The sequence below is a fragment of the Pithys albifrons genome, chromosome Z, assembly GCF_047495875.1.
Source record: "Pithys albifrons albifrons isolate INPA30051 chromosome Z, PitAlb_v1, whole genome shotgun sequence".
In the NCBI taxonomy this organism is placed as follows: domain Eukaryota; kingdom Metazoa; phylum Chordata; class Aves; order Passeriformes; family Thamnophilidae; genus Pithys; species Pithys albifrons.
This window is the reverse complement of record NC_092497.1, coordinates 75,335,360-75,351,642: the sequence shown is the minus strand read 5'-3', so window position 1 is coordinate 75,351,642 and position 16,283 is coordinate 75,335,360. Positions and strand designations below refer to the sequence as shown.

At 37.6% G+C, this 16,283-nt stretch overlaps 1 protein-coding gene across 8 annotated transcripts in view; it reads right to left on the bottom strand.

Annotated features, from left to right (window-relative positions):
* The window catches only part of NTRK2 (neurotrophic receptor tyrosine kinase 2), a 203,902-nt gene that overhangs the window by 137,421 nt on the left and 50,198 nt on the right, over window positions 1-16,283 (bottom strand). For all 8 annotated transcript variants that reach the window (XM_071581437.1, XM_071581428.1, XM_071581433.1 and 5 more), the window contains exons 9-11: window positions 14,725-14,757; window positions 10,488-10,588; window positions 9,158-9,257 (exon numbers count right to left, since the gene is read on the bottom strand). In XM_071581437.1, the coding sequence (XP_071437538.1) occupies window positions 9,158-9,257; window positions 10,488-10,588; window positions 14,725-14,757 (234 nt within the window). The remainder of the gene's footprint in view (window positions 1-9,157; window positions 9,258-10,487; window positions 10,589-14,724; window positions 14,758-16,283) is intronic.

The following is a 16,283-nucleotide window of genomic DNA, read 5'->3' as shown; positions in this document are numbered from 1 at the left end:
CATGCAACTTTATGTACCCCTTTTTGGTGTTCTCTGCAGTGTAAGTCAACATGTTCAGTGATAGGACAAGGAGCAATGGGCAAAGACTGAAATGAGAAAATTTAATTAAACATAAGGAAAAAAATGTACTCTAGAGGTGATTGAACACTGGCACATAATGCCTAGAGAGGTTTTGGAGTCCTCCATCCTTGGAGATATTCAATCCTAGCTGGCACCAGCAGCTCAGGCCTCTTTGAGCAGAGTTTTGGACTAGACATTCAGAGTACCTGGCAGCCTCAGCTGTTCTGTGGTAAGTCAGTACAAGTTCAACCAGCCTGCAGCAGATGCCTCTGCTGTCAGTTACTTCCATATTAGCCCTTTTCCTAGCTGGAGTTCATCCAATGGACCAGGAATGCCTTCTATCTACTATTTATGTTCCCACTTATATTTTTTTTAAAACTGCTTGGTTTTTAGCCCTGCCTACCCTTGAGATTTTCTCAAACAGTGATCAAAACCAAGCACATACGTACTTCATAGTAAATGATGCTTAAATCATTGGAGAACTGGGGCCACTCAGAAATAGATAGATAGATAGATAGATAGATAGATAGATAGATAGATAGATAGATAGATAGATAGATAGATAGAGGACACAGGCTGGCTTTGCTGTTCTTTGGTCCTTTTCTTTCTATTCAGTCCCCATATCTGATTACTTCTTCACTCTGATTACAGGTAATCGTATCATTATTTGCTCTCACAATAAACCACATTCCCAAAACAGCATGACATGCATTATGGGCAAAAGCAGGTGAGTGTTCACCCTTTGCACATAAAAAAACTAAAAGAAAAACTGCAAGCTCTGTAAAATAAAAGAGTTGTGAAGCAAATGTGGATGTAGACTGAACACAGGGCTAGGTCTCTACAGTTTACACCTTTAAGAGAGACTCCTTTTCTGGAACTACCATGATCCAGGAGCTCTGCTATTTCTATGTGCATAAGCCAAGGTAGAGCCCTGGCAACCATGACCTTCAGCTTTCCTTATTTCTACTGTATCAATTTACAGTCTTCTGTTCAGTCTCTTTCCATTTTGTTTCTAAGTTGTCCTCTACTCAGCATCTGCCCAGTTCTCCATTTCACTTCATGCACATCCCATACATGTGCACTCCATCCCATCACCTGCTTGCATACTGTTCTGGGAGGAGAAAGAGTAAAATACAACAACAGGTAATTGTTTACACTTGCTTTCCATAGATTTTCACTAGTTAACAGTCATAAGGCCTCAAGTAGTTTCCCTTTGCTAATATTATTAGTATTAATAATATCAGTATAGGAGTCTGCATCATCAAAAATTCTCAGCAAGTTAACTCATTTTCTGCCTCAATCATTACAACTGAGTTTAAATGTTGCAAGCAATGGAGATCAAACACACCATTGTATCACTAAAAATTGTCCAGATTCAGATTTGAGCTGTCTTCATAAATCCTTTGTTATATAAGAGTCATGTCATCCACTTGCTTGTTTCTATTGTAGAAACAGCTGCATTCCTCTCTTGCTTCTTGCACTTCAGATTTGGACTCAGGAAAACTAGTAGCAGACCAAAACAGACATTTGAGACCTAGAGATTAGATTTTATATAAATAGTAGCAATGGAACTCTAAAAATACCTAACAGTATGTTCTGGTGGAGTGATATGGACCCAAAACCATGTTGTTTGAGAAACAACACTTTTTTATTTATTGGAACACAAGAGGCTTAAGTATTTTGAGACCTCTGGAAAATCCTTTACACACAATTACTTTCTTGGATCAGTTATTACGAACTCTCCTTCTCCAAAGTACTTAACAGCAATTTGCTTCTTCAAAGTAAGGTACTTGGAAGTATTAACAACTCCATCTTCCAAATGTTCATGTAGCAAAGTAATATTACTGCCTCCATTAAACAAGTGGTGCACCTAAGACAGACAATTTATATGATCTGCCCATGATGGCAGGGACTGAAATGTCAGTGTCAAATAATAAAAACAGCTCTTCTGCGCATTTCAGATGAGCAATATCATCATTACCTTTACAATGTCAGCTCACTAAAAATAATGCAGATTTGAGCTCACTCATCTTTCTCTACATCTGATTTTACGACACTGACTCATATGAATCGATCCCTCATTATATTTTGCTCATTGACTAAAAAATGGAATGTTCTAAAGACATTGAAGGACTGACAGCCACAGAACTGGTATTTCAGTAGGTACAAGACAGCACAAAAACCACTTCTGTACATACAAATGGAAACTCAAAAAAGTTCAGCCTTTTAGTAACTTTGGGAAAGTCAAACAGTGTGTTCCCAAGCTACAAACTGATCTAATTAATTATTTAGCAAACAAGGCAAAATTGTTCAGAAAGCCATTACTGCTGCAAGCTTATTGCAGACCAATTTCAAGAGTAGATCACACTTGTCAAATTGTAGGTCTTTGCTAAAGATACAAAGGTTTTATGTTGTAATTGGTTTAGAATTAAAAGGAGTAAAAGTGTTACTATTTTAACTGCATTTCACTCTTCTCCTACTCTATAAGCAAGTCAATTGCTTAAGTAAGACATGTGATGCATGACTTAATAATAAACAAAACAGTGCTCCCTTTTCCAACATCAGTACTTCAAGCCACTCACTTAGAGTCACCTAAACTCTTCAAAATCTCAATTCTACAATAACCAATGTGAATGAAGAAGGGGTTTTTTTAAGTCCCTTGGAATCAGCCCCTCTCCAACTAGAAGGTGAAGTCAAATGAAGTGTATTAAAGCAGAAAATTCAATGACTATTTGTATATTCTTACAGACAAGTAAGACAGGAAATAATTTTCTTGATGATCCTAAAGATACAACTAAAATAATATACAAAAGCCCGAATAAATGGTTACATTTCAGAGAGGATGGTAAAGCACTCCACTTTCATCTGGATAGCACTGTATTTAAAGTCATGTAAACATGATTGTTCAGGTAAATGACAGTTAAAGTCTTTTGGCCATTATGTCACATCACTGTGCAAGAATGACAACACTGCTTTGTAAGAAGGGTCTTATGCTTTTGTACAGTCTTTCTCAACCAAACTAAAATATGGTAAGACAACCGAGAAACATGCTGCAAATGAGATCAGTTCCAAGCTGCCCTCCCCTGTACTGCCTTTTGGACCAAAGCTCAACATCTAACAAGAGCTTATGAGAAAATACAATATAGTGAATGACATACAAAGGAAAAAAAAATATTCTTGAAGTTTCAGTGTGCTGCTGTTAGAATAACCAGTGCTTTTCTTTAAAAGTTTTCAAGAACGTTCAGGGCTCAACACAGAAGTTACAGAAATCACTTGAGAGAAAACGTTGTCATGAAGTAGGAGAAAATACCCTGTTTTGATTTTGGCAGGCAAAATCTATGACTGTGTTCCTAACTTTTAATCACCTTGATGGAAAAGAACAGCATCCTCATTGACAGTTCAAATTTTAAACTTACACTCAAAAAAGACAATAAGCAGCTAGCAAGGATTTCAAGGGAAGGTAGTATTTTTGGGTCTTTGTCCTAAAAGGGACAATTTTCTTTATTAAATCAACCCTTACAATCTCATCACCTGACCACAGGTAAATTTCAGTACCCTGAATTGCACAGAGTTGCAAGACTCAGAAAGGAGTGAAAATATTCGTAGTCAGGACCTACACTTAGACATGGTAGGTAGTTCAGAGAGTGGCTGAGGAAAGAGAAGCACCTTTCAAAGCATGATGCCCAAGCTCACAGAAAGGACAAGATAGTTAGCACAAAGTACAATGGGAATTTCAGACTGTTTGTTGCCTTATCTTTGCATTAGAGCACATAGCTCAAAGCACTCACAAAAACTTCATACAGAAAAAACCAAACCAACCTCTCACCACACATGAATTAATGTCCTTGCTACGGTGGCTTGGGACCAGCTTATCACCATGTGGGTATATCCAAAACTGTGTATTCTACACCCTCTATATAATTATGGATCAATTGTAGCAGCTTCCCAATGCACACCTGACACATCAGGCTACAAGCTGGGTGTTAAAGAACCCTGAGAGATAGGAGAGTGTTTCTGTGTTCACACCAATGACTCAGCCATGGTAACTCCCTTGCAGGGAGGCATTAGCACCTAACACTACTGAGGGGTAGTGTCTGATGATGGGCCATCAAAGATTCGAAAAATAACTCACGACTCACAGAGTTAAATCACCCACTATGAAACTCCTGGCCCTGGGGCAGGCACTGGGCATTCCCATCTGAACCTGAGCACTTCTGGTGCCGCTTGTTGGATCCAGAGGAGGACCAGAAACTCAATAGGACTGCAACTGCCACTCTCAACCAGACTGTGATTGTTATCCTCACCAACAGGTTTTCCTTTCCTTTTACTTTGGACTAAGGGGGACCATGTGGGGCCCAGCATAAGGACTAACACTGTTCTGTTCGTGCCCTGGGGTGCTGAGTTATACCCCTAGTTTTTGTGGCTTAAACCCAATTTTTTCTCTGTATCATTGTATTTATTGTAATATTTTAATTAAATTTTAACTCACATTTGTAATCTCTTTTCGAGTTGTGTTCATTTCTCCTGCTGGTTTACCTTTAAACCAGCACAATTAAGTACATGCATTTTCTTCTACTTCTGTCAGATGTTATTTATTAACTTCTTAAAAGACAGAAGATGCTGCTTTGGGTAAGAGTGGCTTGTCTTTCCATTCTGATACTGGTAAAATCTGCACAAACTTCATTTAGCTCTACAGTAGTGCTGCTGTGATAATGCTCTTGAACATAACTATCCACTTCCAGCTTCCATAGCAAGCAAGGATATTGCCTTGTCACTGGAACTGGGACACACTACACTAAAATTTACTACAATTCACTTAAATGAAAATGCTTTCATCCTTGTAACTGAATGATGCTATTTTGAAGTTTATCCACTAATTTATCTTCCATCAGTTTCCTCCATACTTCCATTTGTGCTTAGTGGCTTTATTAACATTTCCCATTTATGTATTGGGCTGGTTATGCTGCAATCATTTAATTACTTAAACTGACTTTTCAGCATGGAAAGTAGAATAAAACAGGACTAGAATTACTCTCCCACAAATCCCCTCAGGGAGTTCACAAATGCTCCCCTACCCTCTCTACTTCAGCTCCCCTGTTATTTTGCAGTTTCATAAGTTTGTTAGATGGAGACAGAAATACACACAAAATTTTAAGAGCTGTCTTGGCAGCCTTCAGTGAATTCCCACCTTGAGCACTTTCACATCCCCCAGCAAGTAAGCCAGCAAGTAAACCAAGGTGTTTTGTAAGAGAAACCCACAAGTCTTAACAAAAGCATTTAAGAAACTAACTGAAGCTTTCACCATTTATGCTGTGGCATCTTGCAAGGGTCTAAAAAACTCACCTCCAGATTCAAGCAATGAAAAGCAACTTTTCATACAAAGCTGTTGTCAAACAGACCCTGTATAAGGTGTTTAAAATATATACAAACAAAAAGCAGAATCATGTTTCACCAGTTATTCTGATGAATTTTGCAATAGAAGTGAGGAAGTCTAGCTCAACATGAGAGTGTTGTACTAACCCTATTATAAGTCTCTTCCAGCACAGATCACAGGTCTTGTCTATACTAATACTGTTCCCAAAGTCAGTCATCAGCTATCTCCTCTAGCTCTAAAACACAGAGTAAAAAGTGGCAAGGCAACAAATAAAACAATTGCTTCAGACAGTACAATCCAACTTGAACCAGAATGCAGAACAATACTAGCAAAATGTTTACATTTTGTTACTGATGGTGAGTGCTTTCCGTGTCCTCCTTAGCTGTAAAAACATTCTATTACTACAATCAGGAGAGGTAACATAGGGAAATCAACATATCCCAACGTGTTCTGTTACCTTAGATATACTAAGTAAATAGAGAAAAGTAAAAGAATAGGTTGATTTATTTTTATCCAACTTTTGAAATATTTTTATAAGAGATTGATCAGTATTGCCAAAAAACTGGAAGCTCCCACAGGACCTTGTACTTCCTAACACATAAAATGGACACTTTTCTGCTCAGCACAGTAATGGGAAGAAGACAAAGGGGCTATGCCAGCTCCATGGCAATCTCAGCAACTCCTCAGCATGTGCAGTGCTTCCAGGTATGGGCAGCTTTAAGGCATCATAGCTCAGACAAAACTGCAAGCTCCATGTCTCTTTCTGGGAACTCTATGGCTGTCAGTTCCATACTTCAACCATACTTGAGCTCTTTAAGTGCAGAACAACTCCGCAGGGACACAGTCTAAGAAGTGGGCAGATGATGCCCATGTAAAAGATGAGATAAGCTGGCATTTAAAAGTATGAGGCATAAAACAATGCCTACAGAAGCTGCTGATGCCTGCTGTAAACCCTAATGAGATGAAAATTTCATCCCTTATCATAAAGACATTTCCTATGGGACACATAGTGCTGTTTGTCTACATACATATTTCTTTTTTTGATTTTCAGTGGAATATTTTTTCCATATACACAGCTCCACGTAAAATAACATTGGTGCCAATTTGACTGCTCCAGTTACTGAGTGACTATTTTAGGTCTTTTCCGAAACTTCCTGCTGAAGAAGGGTAGGGAGACATTTAACAACAGGCTGTCTGAGGTGACCATTTTATGTTCTTTGAAAGTAACAGAAAAATGAGGCACAGCCTTTTGTGTATTTCTGCTTGATGTAACTAAGGAGGTTACTTCTTATGAATGCAAAAGGATCGTTAATTTTTGAGAGGATTTTTAAATCTTGTTTTACAAATATTTTCCATGGTAATCTGGATATTTCACTCCTTCCCACTTCCATACTAAGACTGTTCATTAAAATACCACCACAGCACAGTGTCTGTATGCGAAGTTTGGATCAATTTCGCTGTCACAAATTCAATTGCAAATAATTCAAGGAGTTCTCAGGTAGTTGACTTAATCTTTTTATTCACCAATTCCAAGACAGACATAATAAATGTATTGTGCTGATCAATAATGACTGTGGAAAAGCCCTTCTTGTCACCTTTGCCTTATTTTCCTCATGTTCAAATACACCAATTTTTCTATATGAATTCTCAACATATACGTAGGTTGCAGACTTTCCAGAGCAGGTAATGTTTTCTTATTAGTTCCAGTATTGCATATCTATACATATTTAATCTCATACTTTAAATACTGCTTTAGTATTAATTGAGTAATACTGATAATGGTAAAGGGAGAGAGCGTTTCTGGGACTATGGATAAATCCAGACTGTGAAGCTGAGGTGTGAATGCAAATTTTGGTGCAGTTTGAGGCCCACTTAAGGGAAAAGTAAAAGTTACTTCTTTCTAGTAAAACATTCAAGAGTTATTTGTAGCTCACAGTGATGTTTCACAATTACCACATACCATGCCTGTGATTATTTTTTAAGGATTACACCTTATCTACTATCAACTATCAACTCATTTTCTTGATTTTCCTAACCACCACTAGTCAAATTTAAAAATTTAAAATAAACAACATATATGAGGTTACCACCTTTTCATATTTCATATAGTCATTTTGACAAAATTATATCCTTACTAAAACATGATCTACATGGAAAATTCTGCAACAAAGAACTACTGAGGTCAAATTTACCTCAAGGTAGGCAAGAGTATTATTTTTGTGAGAAGGGTTGTATCTGAAGATAGTGAAAAAGGAACAGCTTCCTGGAAGGTAAACTAACACTAGCACACAAAACAGAACTTTGTACATTCTCCCTCAGGGTAGAGTTTACTTCCTAGTTTCTCAAATAATGTTGAAATATTTAATGCACATTTCAAAAAACCTAACAAGTACTCAGCTTTAAAAAGCTAACATCAGAGAATTCTCATTGTTTTTCTCAATTAACTTCCACCTAATTCAGCTCTCTAAATGCAATTCAGAAAGCCTCAAACATAAATAAAATTTACACTGAACTGTTGTTCAGTCACAGAAGGTTTTTTTCTAGCCTTCTGCCAAAACTGCAGTTCTGTCCTGCTGACTCCATGTTGTTATTCAGGATATTTCAAAATGGCTGTCCTCTTTTAATGCTACCCCAAAGAGCAGAGAGTATGTTGTAACACAAGGAGGTGAAAGACAAGGTTACCATCCCAGCAAGCTGATCTGCACTGATGACATTTCTACTGCGCTCAAATTTCATTTGTTAGGAAATGCACTCTAAACAGAATATAGGAACACAAAGTATACAGCAGATATCTCTGAAAAGAGCACTTGCCAAGAGTATGTATAGATTAGCAAAATATACATCCATGTATGTCAGGTCAAGTATGTCATATGTCATAAGCACAGTTGAGAGGAAGTACATGAGGTTAACAGGAGTCTACCAAAAGATTAGCTACCACCTTTTACACAGACCTTCATCTACACATCTACACAAAAGTCCATCTCCTTTGGCACACAGCAAAACCTTTTCTATTCCTCCTGACAAAGCAGAAAGTGTTTGTTTGTTTTTAATACAAATTCAGTCACATCACCAGTCACAGACTGATGATATCAGTAAAATAATATAGTAACAGTTGTTGCAGGTACCTCTCGTTAGACATACCTCCATCTGGCAGTAAAATAAATAAATGAATAAACGAAGGGCTGAGATTTCCCCCTTCCACATGGACATAAGTACCTGCCACTCTCTCCAGATGCTTCTTCCCAAGAAGCACAAGAAAATGCATCTGTCAGAATCTGACAGGATCCACTGCAAATGCACCATCCAATCTTGTCATTGTTGCCTCTTGAATCACCTTAACAGGACATCGTAGTATTTTCTGAAGTAACTCTTACATACAGCATAGATTCTCATCAAAGTGTTATAATCAAACTCATAATAGAATAAATTTAATTTCCTATCTTCCTACCTACACTGACTTGAGAAATATTTTACTTGAGAAAGTGTCTCAGGGGGCTTTGAAGCAGAAGGTAGAGAAATGGGATTTGTTACAAGAAAAAAAGAGAAGTGTGAGACCTGAAATTCTACACTTGGTCTACACATACCTCTGCCTTTACTCACCTGATAAATAAATAAAATATTAAATATGTCATGGCATTTAATGTAGCTGTTTTCACTGCTCCCAGAGCAGCGATCTATCAGCTCACAACAGTTCCAGAAGGTATAAAAAACAACCGTGCTTACCTTTCATTCCAAATTTTGAGTGTCTTCCAAACTTCAGAATAATGAGTGTTATTACTAAGCCAGTGCACACCAGTGCTGCAATTCCCACCACAACATACACCTAAAAAAGAAGAGGACACAAACAAACCAGCTTGTTTTGCTCTTATGAACTACTTTTAAGGATATCCGGCATCAGACTAAAGCAACTAGGAAAAGAGAGGTATTTCAACTGGGAGACATGCATTCGGATCAAACAGTACAGAAAGCAGACAGTTGTAGAGGTTTCTTCTGCAGGGAGCAGCGATTCAGCTAACCTACATATTCAAGACAGATGGGAGGGAGTGTACATCACCCCTTTCCCTCCAGCAGAATGGCATGTTACAAGAAAACATAAAAAAATCACATAGGAAAAAAAAATTCTGTGAAAATGATTGAATACTGGTACAAAATTACCTGGAGTGGCTGTGAAGTCTCCATCACTGGAGATAGCAAAACCAGAGAGGACAAAACCACAAGGAACCATGCCGGCCTCATTTTAATCAAAGAAGCTTGGACCAGAGAATTTTCACAGGTCACTCCCTTCTGATCTTAGCAGTACAATGACTCCTTTATGAGATGAGACAAGATTGTCTTGGATCCTCCCAATTTTTAACACAGTGTCCCAACTCACAGTATGCTCTCTGGTTCATGAATGGACACACTCCACTGCTTGCTGCTTTAAAGAGTTACTGCTGGAGGGAGCTGCAATGCCAAGCAGGCTGGAAAACCACTATGAGTTTCCAACATTTCAGTTCAGGAAAGCAAGAGAGGCAAGGTAGCAAGGGAGGAGGCTCACCAATTAAGCCACTTTTACTAAAATCTGCTACATATCATTCAATCAAAACCTCCAAGAAATCATGTTTTAAAAACATAAAATTAATATTTTGAAAGTCTATTGCAGCACATCCGCTATTTAAGGAGGATTTGACTTCAGGACTGGTATTCAAATGACAGTTTTCAAATTACCATGCGTGTCTTTGTTTTGTAAGCTCAAAACTGCTCTTCTTGACTAAAAATAAAATGCAAAGTCTTAGGCTAAAAAAATTACAGTCAAGTTGTTCAGAAAAGCAAGAAACAAAATAGCAATTTTATTTAAACTGAAAAATTATTCACTCTTTCAAAGAAATGGGGGAAGGGACAAAAGTGGGGAGAAAAGTTTCTATTTTTCTTTTCTTCATGAGTTTTGATCACCATACAGTAATAGCTGGTGTTCTGGTAGCTCAGGGTCCTATTACAACGTCTGCAGCTTTGTGAGTTCTATAGCTAGAAAGTCCATGAAAAGCACAGATCAGGAAACAACACAAATACTTACAGTGATGCTATCTTCATTTTCTTTGTTAGAAACATCTGTAGAAGTGATTTGATTACTGTTATTTGTGGCATCTCCAAGATCATTAGGCGTGGTTTCATACTCTTAAGAGAGAAAAAAAGTTGCTTTTATAATTTTGTAACTTTGGAGGGGAAACGGTTTTCTTTGTTATTTCTACTCTTTAAGATGGTAAATTCACTATCAACCTTGGGACTGTAGCTCTTTGGAAACAACCTATAATTGCTAATGAAGCTGGAATGTTTCAGTGGGAATCACTGTGGCATATAACTGAACAAACGTGCTATGACTGAAAGACACGAAAAGACAAGTAATCCACAACATAATGTGTATCCCTACTGGAAACAGTAGAGTTAAATGAGAACTCCATCCACAGGGCTATTTTTATGTGCTTCTGATTTCTCATTAAAAATGAAAGACTTTCCTCTACACTGAACTTCACCAGTCTTGCATTCAGTCAAATACAGAATAGTCTTAGAAATTAGCTTAGGCACTTTTATTTAGCTGAGAAGAACTTGGCAGATGAGTTTCTACCTAGTTTTATCAGTATTAAATGTGAAATACCTGGGTTTATTTGTTTTATAAATAATTTAAAAATCCTGTTGTGTGCACAGAACTTAACAGTTTAGCACCAATGTCATACAGGTAATCCTTTAAAAATTTAAGTGCCTGAGATGGTATGAAGAAATTTATTGATTTATCAAAATAATTCCACTGACAGGGCTACAGAAGTAAATCCAGAACCAGTCTATACAAAGAACAAACATGGGTTAATTATTTATAATGATTTTAAAATGAAACTCAGATATTTACAGTCCACGATTTCCTGACAAAATTATTCAAATGAGATAAAACAATTAAATAGTAAATATATGCTAATATAAATTAATGCATTAAAATCAAATTTAGAAATGCATATATTTTGTTTTTACATCTGAAAACACACATAGTTTTTCAATTTCATGACTGTAATGTGCACAGATGAAAGAAACAAAAGGAAGTAACTGGACCTATTACCAAATGCACCTTCAGCATTGTAAATTGAGTTTGCAATTCACTGGGAATTTTTTTACATGTTTTGATTTAAATCAGTGCCATAAGCCTACAGATAAAACTTTAACTGTGAATTTAAAAGAACAGAGCACTGCTACTACTACTACTACTACTACAGAAGCAGGACTCTTCTGACCACAGAGCTGCTGTTGAGTAAGCACAGGGAAGGTTTGAACCTCAGCAGAGGTATTCTCCTTTAGTTCCTAAGGCCAGTTTGGATAGCTCAGCTGGCAGTGCCTTTGATTGTCAAGCATACAAGAACATATTTGCTTTCTGCAAAGCACTTGCAGGCTGCAGATTTTCTTGGTAGAGGAAGCTATCAGCTTCCTCTGGCACCAGTGCTGTAGTCAGCACAGTCAGAACCTCTAAACAACTCACATACTCTATTTTGGCTCTAAACTATGCATGCCAAAGGATAGGACTCTTTCAGGCCAAAATACACATTAAAAATGCAGAGCTTCCATGAGAAAAAATAAATTAATTTCTTGGTCTTCCACCATTTGAATTGCTCAGCTCTGCACTGCATCTCTACGGGTGTAGCTTACCACACAGCAGCAACAGGTAGCATAAACCCTGCCTGAACAGCATCCTGAACAACTGGACAAGGTGCTGTGCAGACCATCTGTCACCATGAGTATATGCTTTGCCACGGGAGAGGAGCAAACTTCTGTTTCATTCATTTGCAGGGAAATCCCACTTTATAACAAAATACCTCAGCCTAAAAGGTTGGTCTTCCTTTAAAATTAGCTGGGAAAATTCTCACAAAGATGGTTTTGGCCAACCTTTACTGTATGTTTATAAGACCAACACATAAACCAAATATTTAGAGCCTTCCCTTCTCTGACTCTGTAAAACAAACTTTGAAGAAGGAATTTTTTTGCTCATTATTTCACCTGTAAGTAAGCAGTTTGCAAAAGATGATGTTATTTGCCATTCTGTTTGTATAGCTCATGTCTGTACTGGAATTCACACCCTGAGGTACTAATGAGAACCATACAGAGTGTTTTCAGGTCTGCTCTGTGAATTACCTGAATGTTCTTTTTTATTACAGTTGGCAAGAGCTAAGGTATACTGCCTTACTGTTGCAGGACACCTACTGGTATTGTGTTGACATTCTCTGCTGTCTTATTTTGAATCCTATGCATTTGAGGTGCATAGTGCTAGATCTTCAAAGGCTCTTGAAGCAGATAAGTCAGAGAAGGAAAACACAGACAACAGCTATCTAGCCCAAACCAGATGATTCTGAGTTAAACAAATTCCTGTTCATTTCACTATGAAATCCTGACATAGACAGTGAACACTCTTACAGACAGGGTCACGTCTCATGACTCACATTAGGTAGGACTCGTATTGCTTCAGGGCCAGGTTCTCTGGTGCTGTGGATCTCACACAGCCATTAGTGACTATAACTGGGGTGAATCACAGCTGAGGCTGTGGCATATTTTGCAGCACTTTTATAAACAAGGTGGACAGTGGCTGGGATAGACCCAACAACATAGTCACATCAGCACCAGGGGGGTCACTCTGTAGAGTCATCCTGGGGGCTTGGCTGATATGGGGCAGGTTGTTTCTCTCATGTTCACAACCACATTAGATGAAGCATCGTGGCATGGAAATGTGAACTTAGAGCCACAGGAGTGGGCTTTCTACTTAAATTTGCTGCTGAGACCCAGGTGAGTTGCTTTGTTTCTCTTAGTTAACTTCCCAGATGGTGTCACAACAGCCTTCCCTCTTCACTTTTTCCGAGGGGTGCCAGAGAGGTGACCTAGAGGCAGTAGCAACTTCATCATGCACCATGGGCAGTGCTCCATGCAGTCAGGACTCCCACAGGCAAACACAATGTCATGCAGCCTGATGCAGCCTCATCAGTTCTTCTATTTTATGTTGTATGTTCAAAACACTTAACAGAAAACATTTGGAAATCACCTCACATCACCAGGAGACAGCAGGTTCAAACAGCAGAAAGAATAGCCAGGAATAAAAACAAAGGCTGCTTTCACCAGGACTGGATCTTGCAAGCTGTGATCCACCAGCAAAACTAGAAGAACCACATCTTAGCAGAAACCTACCCTCAATCAAACCACACACTCACAGGACTAAAGCCATGCACAGGCACCAGGACCTTGATAAACAACTCAGAATCAAAATCTTTATGCATACAGCTCATATAATACAACACATGATGAAATTGTGCAAACCACCACCACTTTCCTATCTCAAAAAAAAAACAAGTTTGGAAAGAGAGTGAGGGGAAGCTATCCTTTGGAATTGCTAAGCATTTGAAGTCAAATTGATGCTTCAATTGCACATTTGCTAAAGTTTAATGACATGGAATGGAATCATAGCAATAACATGTAGATCAGCTTTAGGTAACTTGAGTCATGGTCCATTTCATTCAAGTAAAAAGTACTCCGAACAGGATCCAGCTTCAGGTTGTTTGAGTATGTTGGTTAGGATGAACTTTCCTACTCATCAGAAGCATTCCAGAAAGATTTTGTAAAACTAGACAGTTGCTTTTCATTCTGAAGCTTCTATTGTAATGCAAACTGGCTTTCCCTAGTTGCATTTCTCCTAACTAAAAAACTAATGTGCACGCTGTGCTATCAAATCTCCTGCCACACACTCAGCTACCACTGAATTGATGGTCTGATTATGCAAGAGATTAACGGAAGGTATAAATGAGTGGATAGAGCAAAATAAATTGCCCACAGGAAAACTTATTTATGCAAATTTCATTTTTAAGTGGGATTTCGGGGTACATTTTTGGAGACAAAACAACTATGGAATCATCCCTGAAAAAAAAAAGTTACAGAAGGAGAAATCACAAATTCTCTTTCCTCCAAGAAACATTACCAAAAGGTTCACAAAATCTAATGTCTGGGAACCACATTAGACAGTTTTCATCCTACAGGATCAACTGTACCCATTTGTGTCAGCGGATTTATGCTTCTCCTAATGTGAATCAAAAGCAGCAGAGAAAGTAAAACATCATATTGTCATCCTGTATTTTAAATATATAGCAGGAGAACCAAAACCACAAAGTATCTTTTAGAACTGTGTTATGCTCTGTGACATTTCAATTTAACTGAGCCAGACATTCAATATTTTAATGTTTTCAGTTCCTTATTTCTATCATTAAAAGAAAAGAAAAAGGAAATCAAATATATACCATAAACGTCAGGATCCAAAATTGGGCCACTACCTGCATATGGAGAAGAGAAAAAAAGAAAAAAAATAAGAAAATCTATGTAAGTAGATTGCAAATACTGAAAGAATAAGAATTTCTTTAGGAATTGTTTTAAGAGTTACCTTTATTTGCTACAGCAATCATCAGTAACTACATAAATGCAAATCAACATCAATAATTGCAGTACCTGTTTATTAGATTACAACAATTTTGAAGTTATCCCAAAGGTTAGTATTATGCTACATGTGAAAGTGCTACTGCACAGGGCATTAATTCCAGCAAGGGCATACATTATTCCACAACTGGGCAAAATCCTCCTTTCCTCTATTAATATGTATATCTTGAATAAGTGCAACAGTAACTCTTCTTGTTGAAAATTCAATGGTAAAATTCTCCCCAGCTTCAAGTGGAAGCAAACTTCAATGACCTTCAACAATCACTGATTTTCACCTGATAAAGAAATTGTTATTATATCACTGTGAGAGCAAACTGGTTTAGCTGTGATCTGGTAATTTAAGTGCTCGAGGTAGTAATGACCAAAGCAGCACCATTTCACTCACTCTGTAGAAGGATGCTTCCAAGAGGCCAGCTGCACAGGTGATACACAGACAGAACTCTTACCAGAAGAGTCACATGCCTCAGAAACTACACTTTACACAACCAAATGGATACCTGTCCAGTCAACACTTTTTAAAATTTTACCAGTTTCTATTTGCATCTTTTTCTAAATACTGAACATATGCAACATATAATGCACAGAACATCCAAAGAATTATTGTGCACTATTACACTACTTATACTTTGAAAGATACTTGTGTTGTATTTGAACATACCTGTTCATTCTGGTCTATAATGTATTCATAGCACAGCTTATGTAGTAGGCTTCTAATAATTTTTTCCTTATTTTTACTCTTTATTTATGTAGATTTGGAAATAAATTTAGAGATAATACATATCTCTAAAGATGAATCCAACTTCAAAAAGCATAATGCTGTTTATACTACTATACACTACATCCATAGTAGTGACATTATATTGGCATAAAACCACTGTGAAGTATGAGTAGAACACCATCGCTAACAGCGTGAGAATCTGTGCTGAAAATAAAGTTGGAACCTTTAGCAGAATGGCAGGAGATAACAGTTTGTTTCTAAACACATTTGAAGATATTCTGGTATCCAGAGATACAGTTCAATAGTTCCCATGAGAACGGTTATGTCAATCGACAAAAATAAGTAACCAGTGAAGAAAGCTTATACTATCTGTCCTCAAGCAACATCTGACCAGTGTTTTCTGTTCATAAAAGCTCATGGATTCAGTCTAACCAGTGTAAAGCATCCACCTGCTGAAAGACAGTATTTCTAACTCCCCTTCTCTAATCAGAAGCAGAAAAAAACCCAAAACAACAAAAACCCCCTTCTAGTCCTTTATTTCTGAGTTAAATGGCAACATTTTTGTTACTGTTCACTTGAATTGTGATTAAGTAAACAAATTAGTTTAACCCTTAAGTCCTGTCACATATATACACTGAGAAATCATCA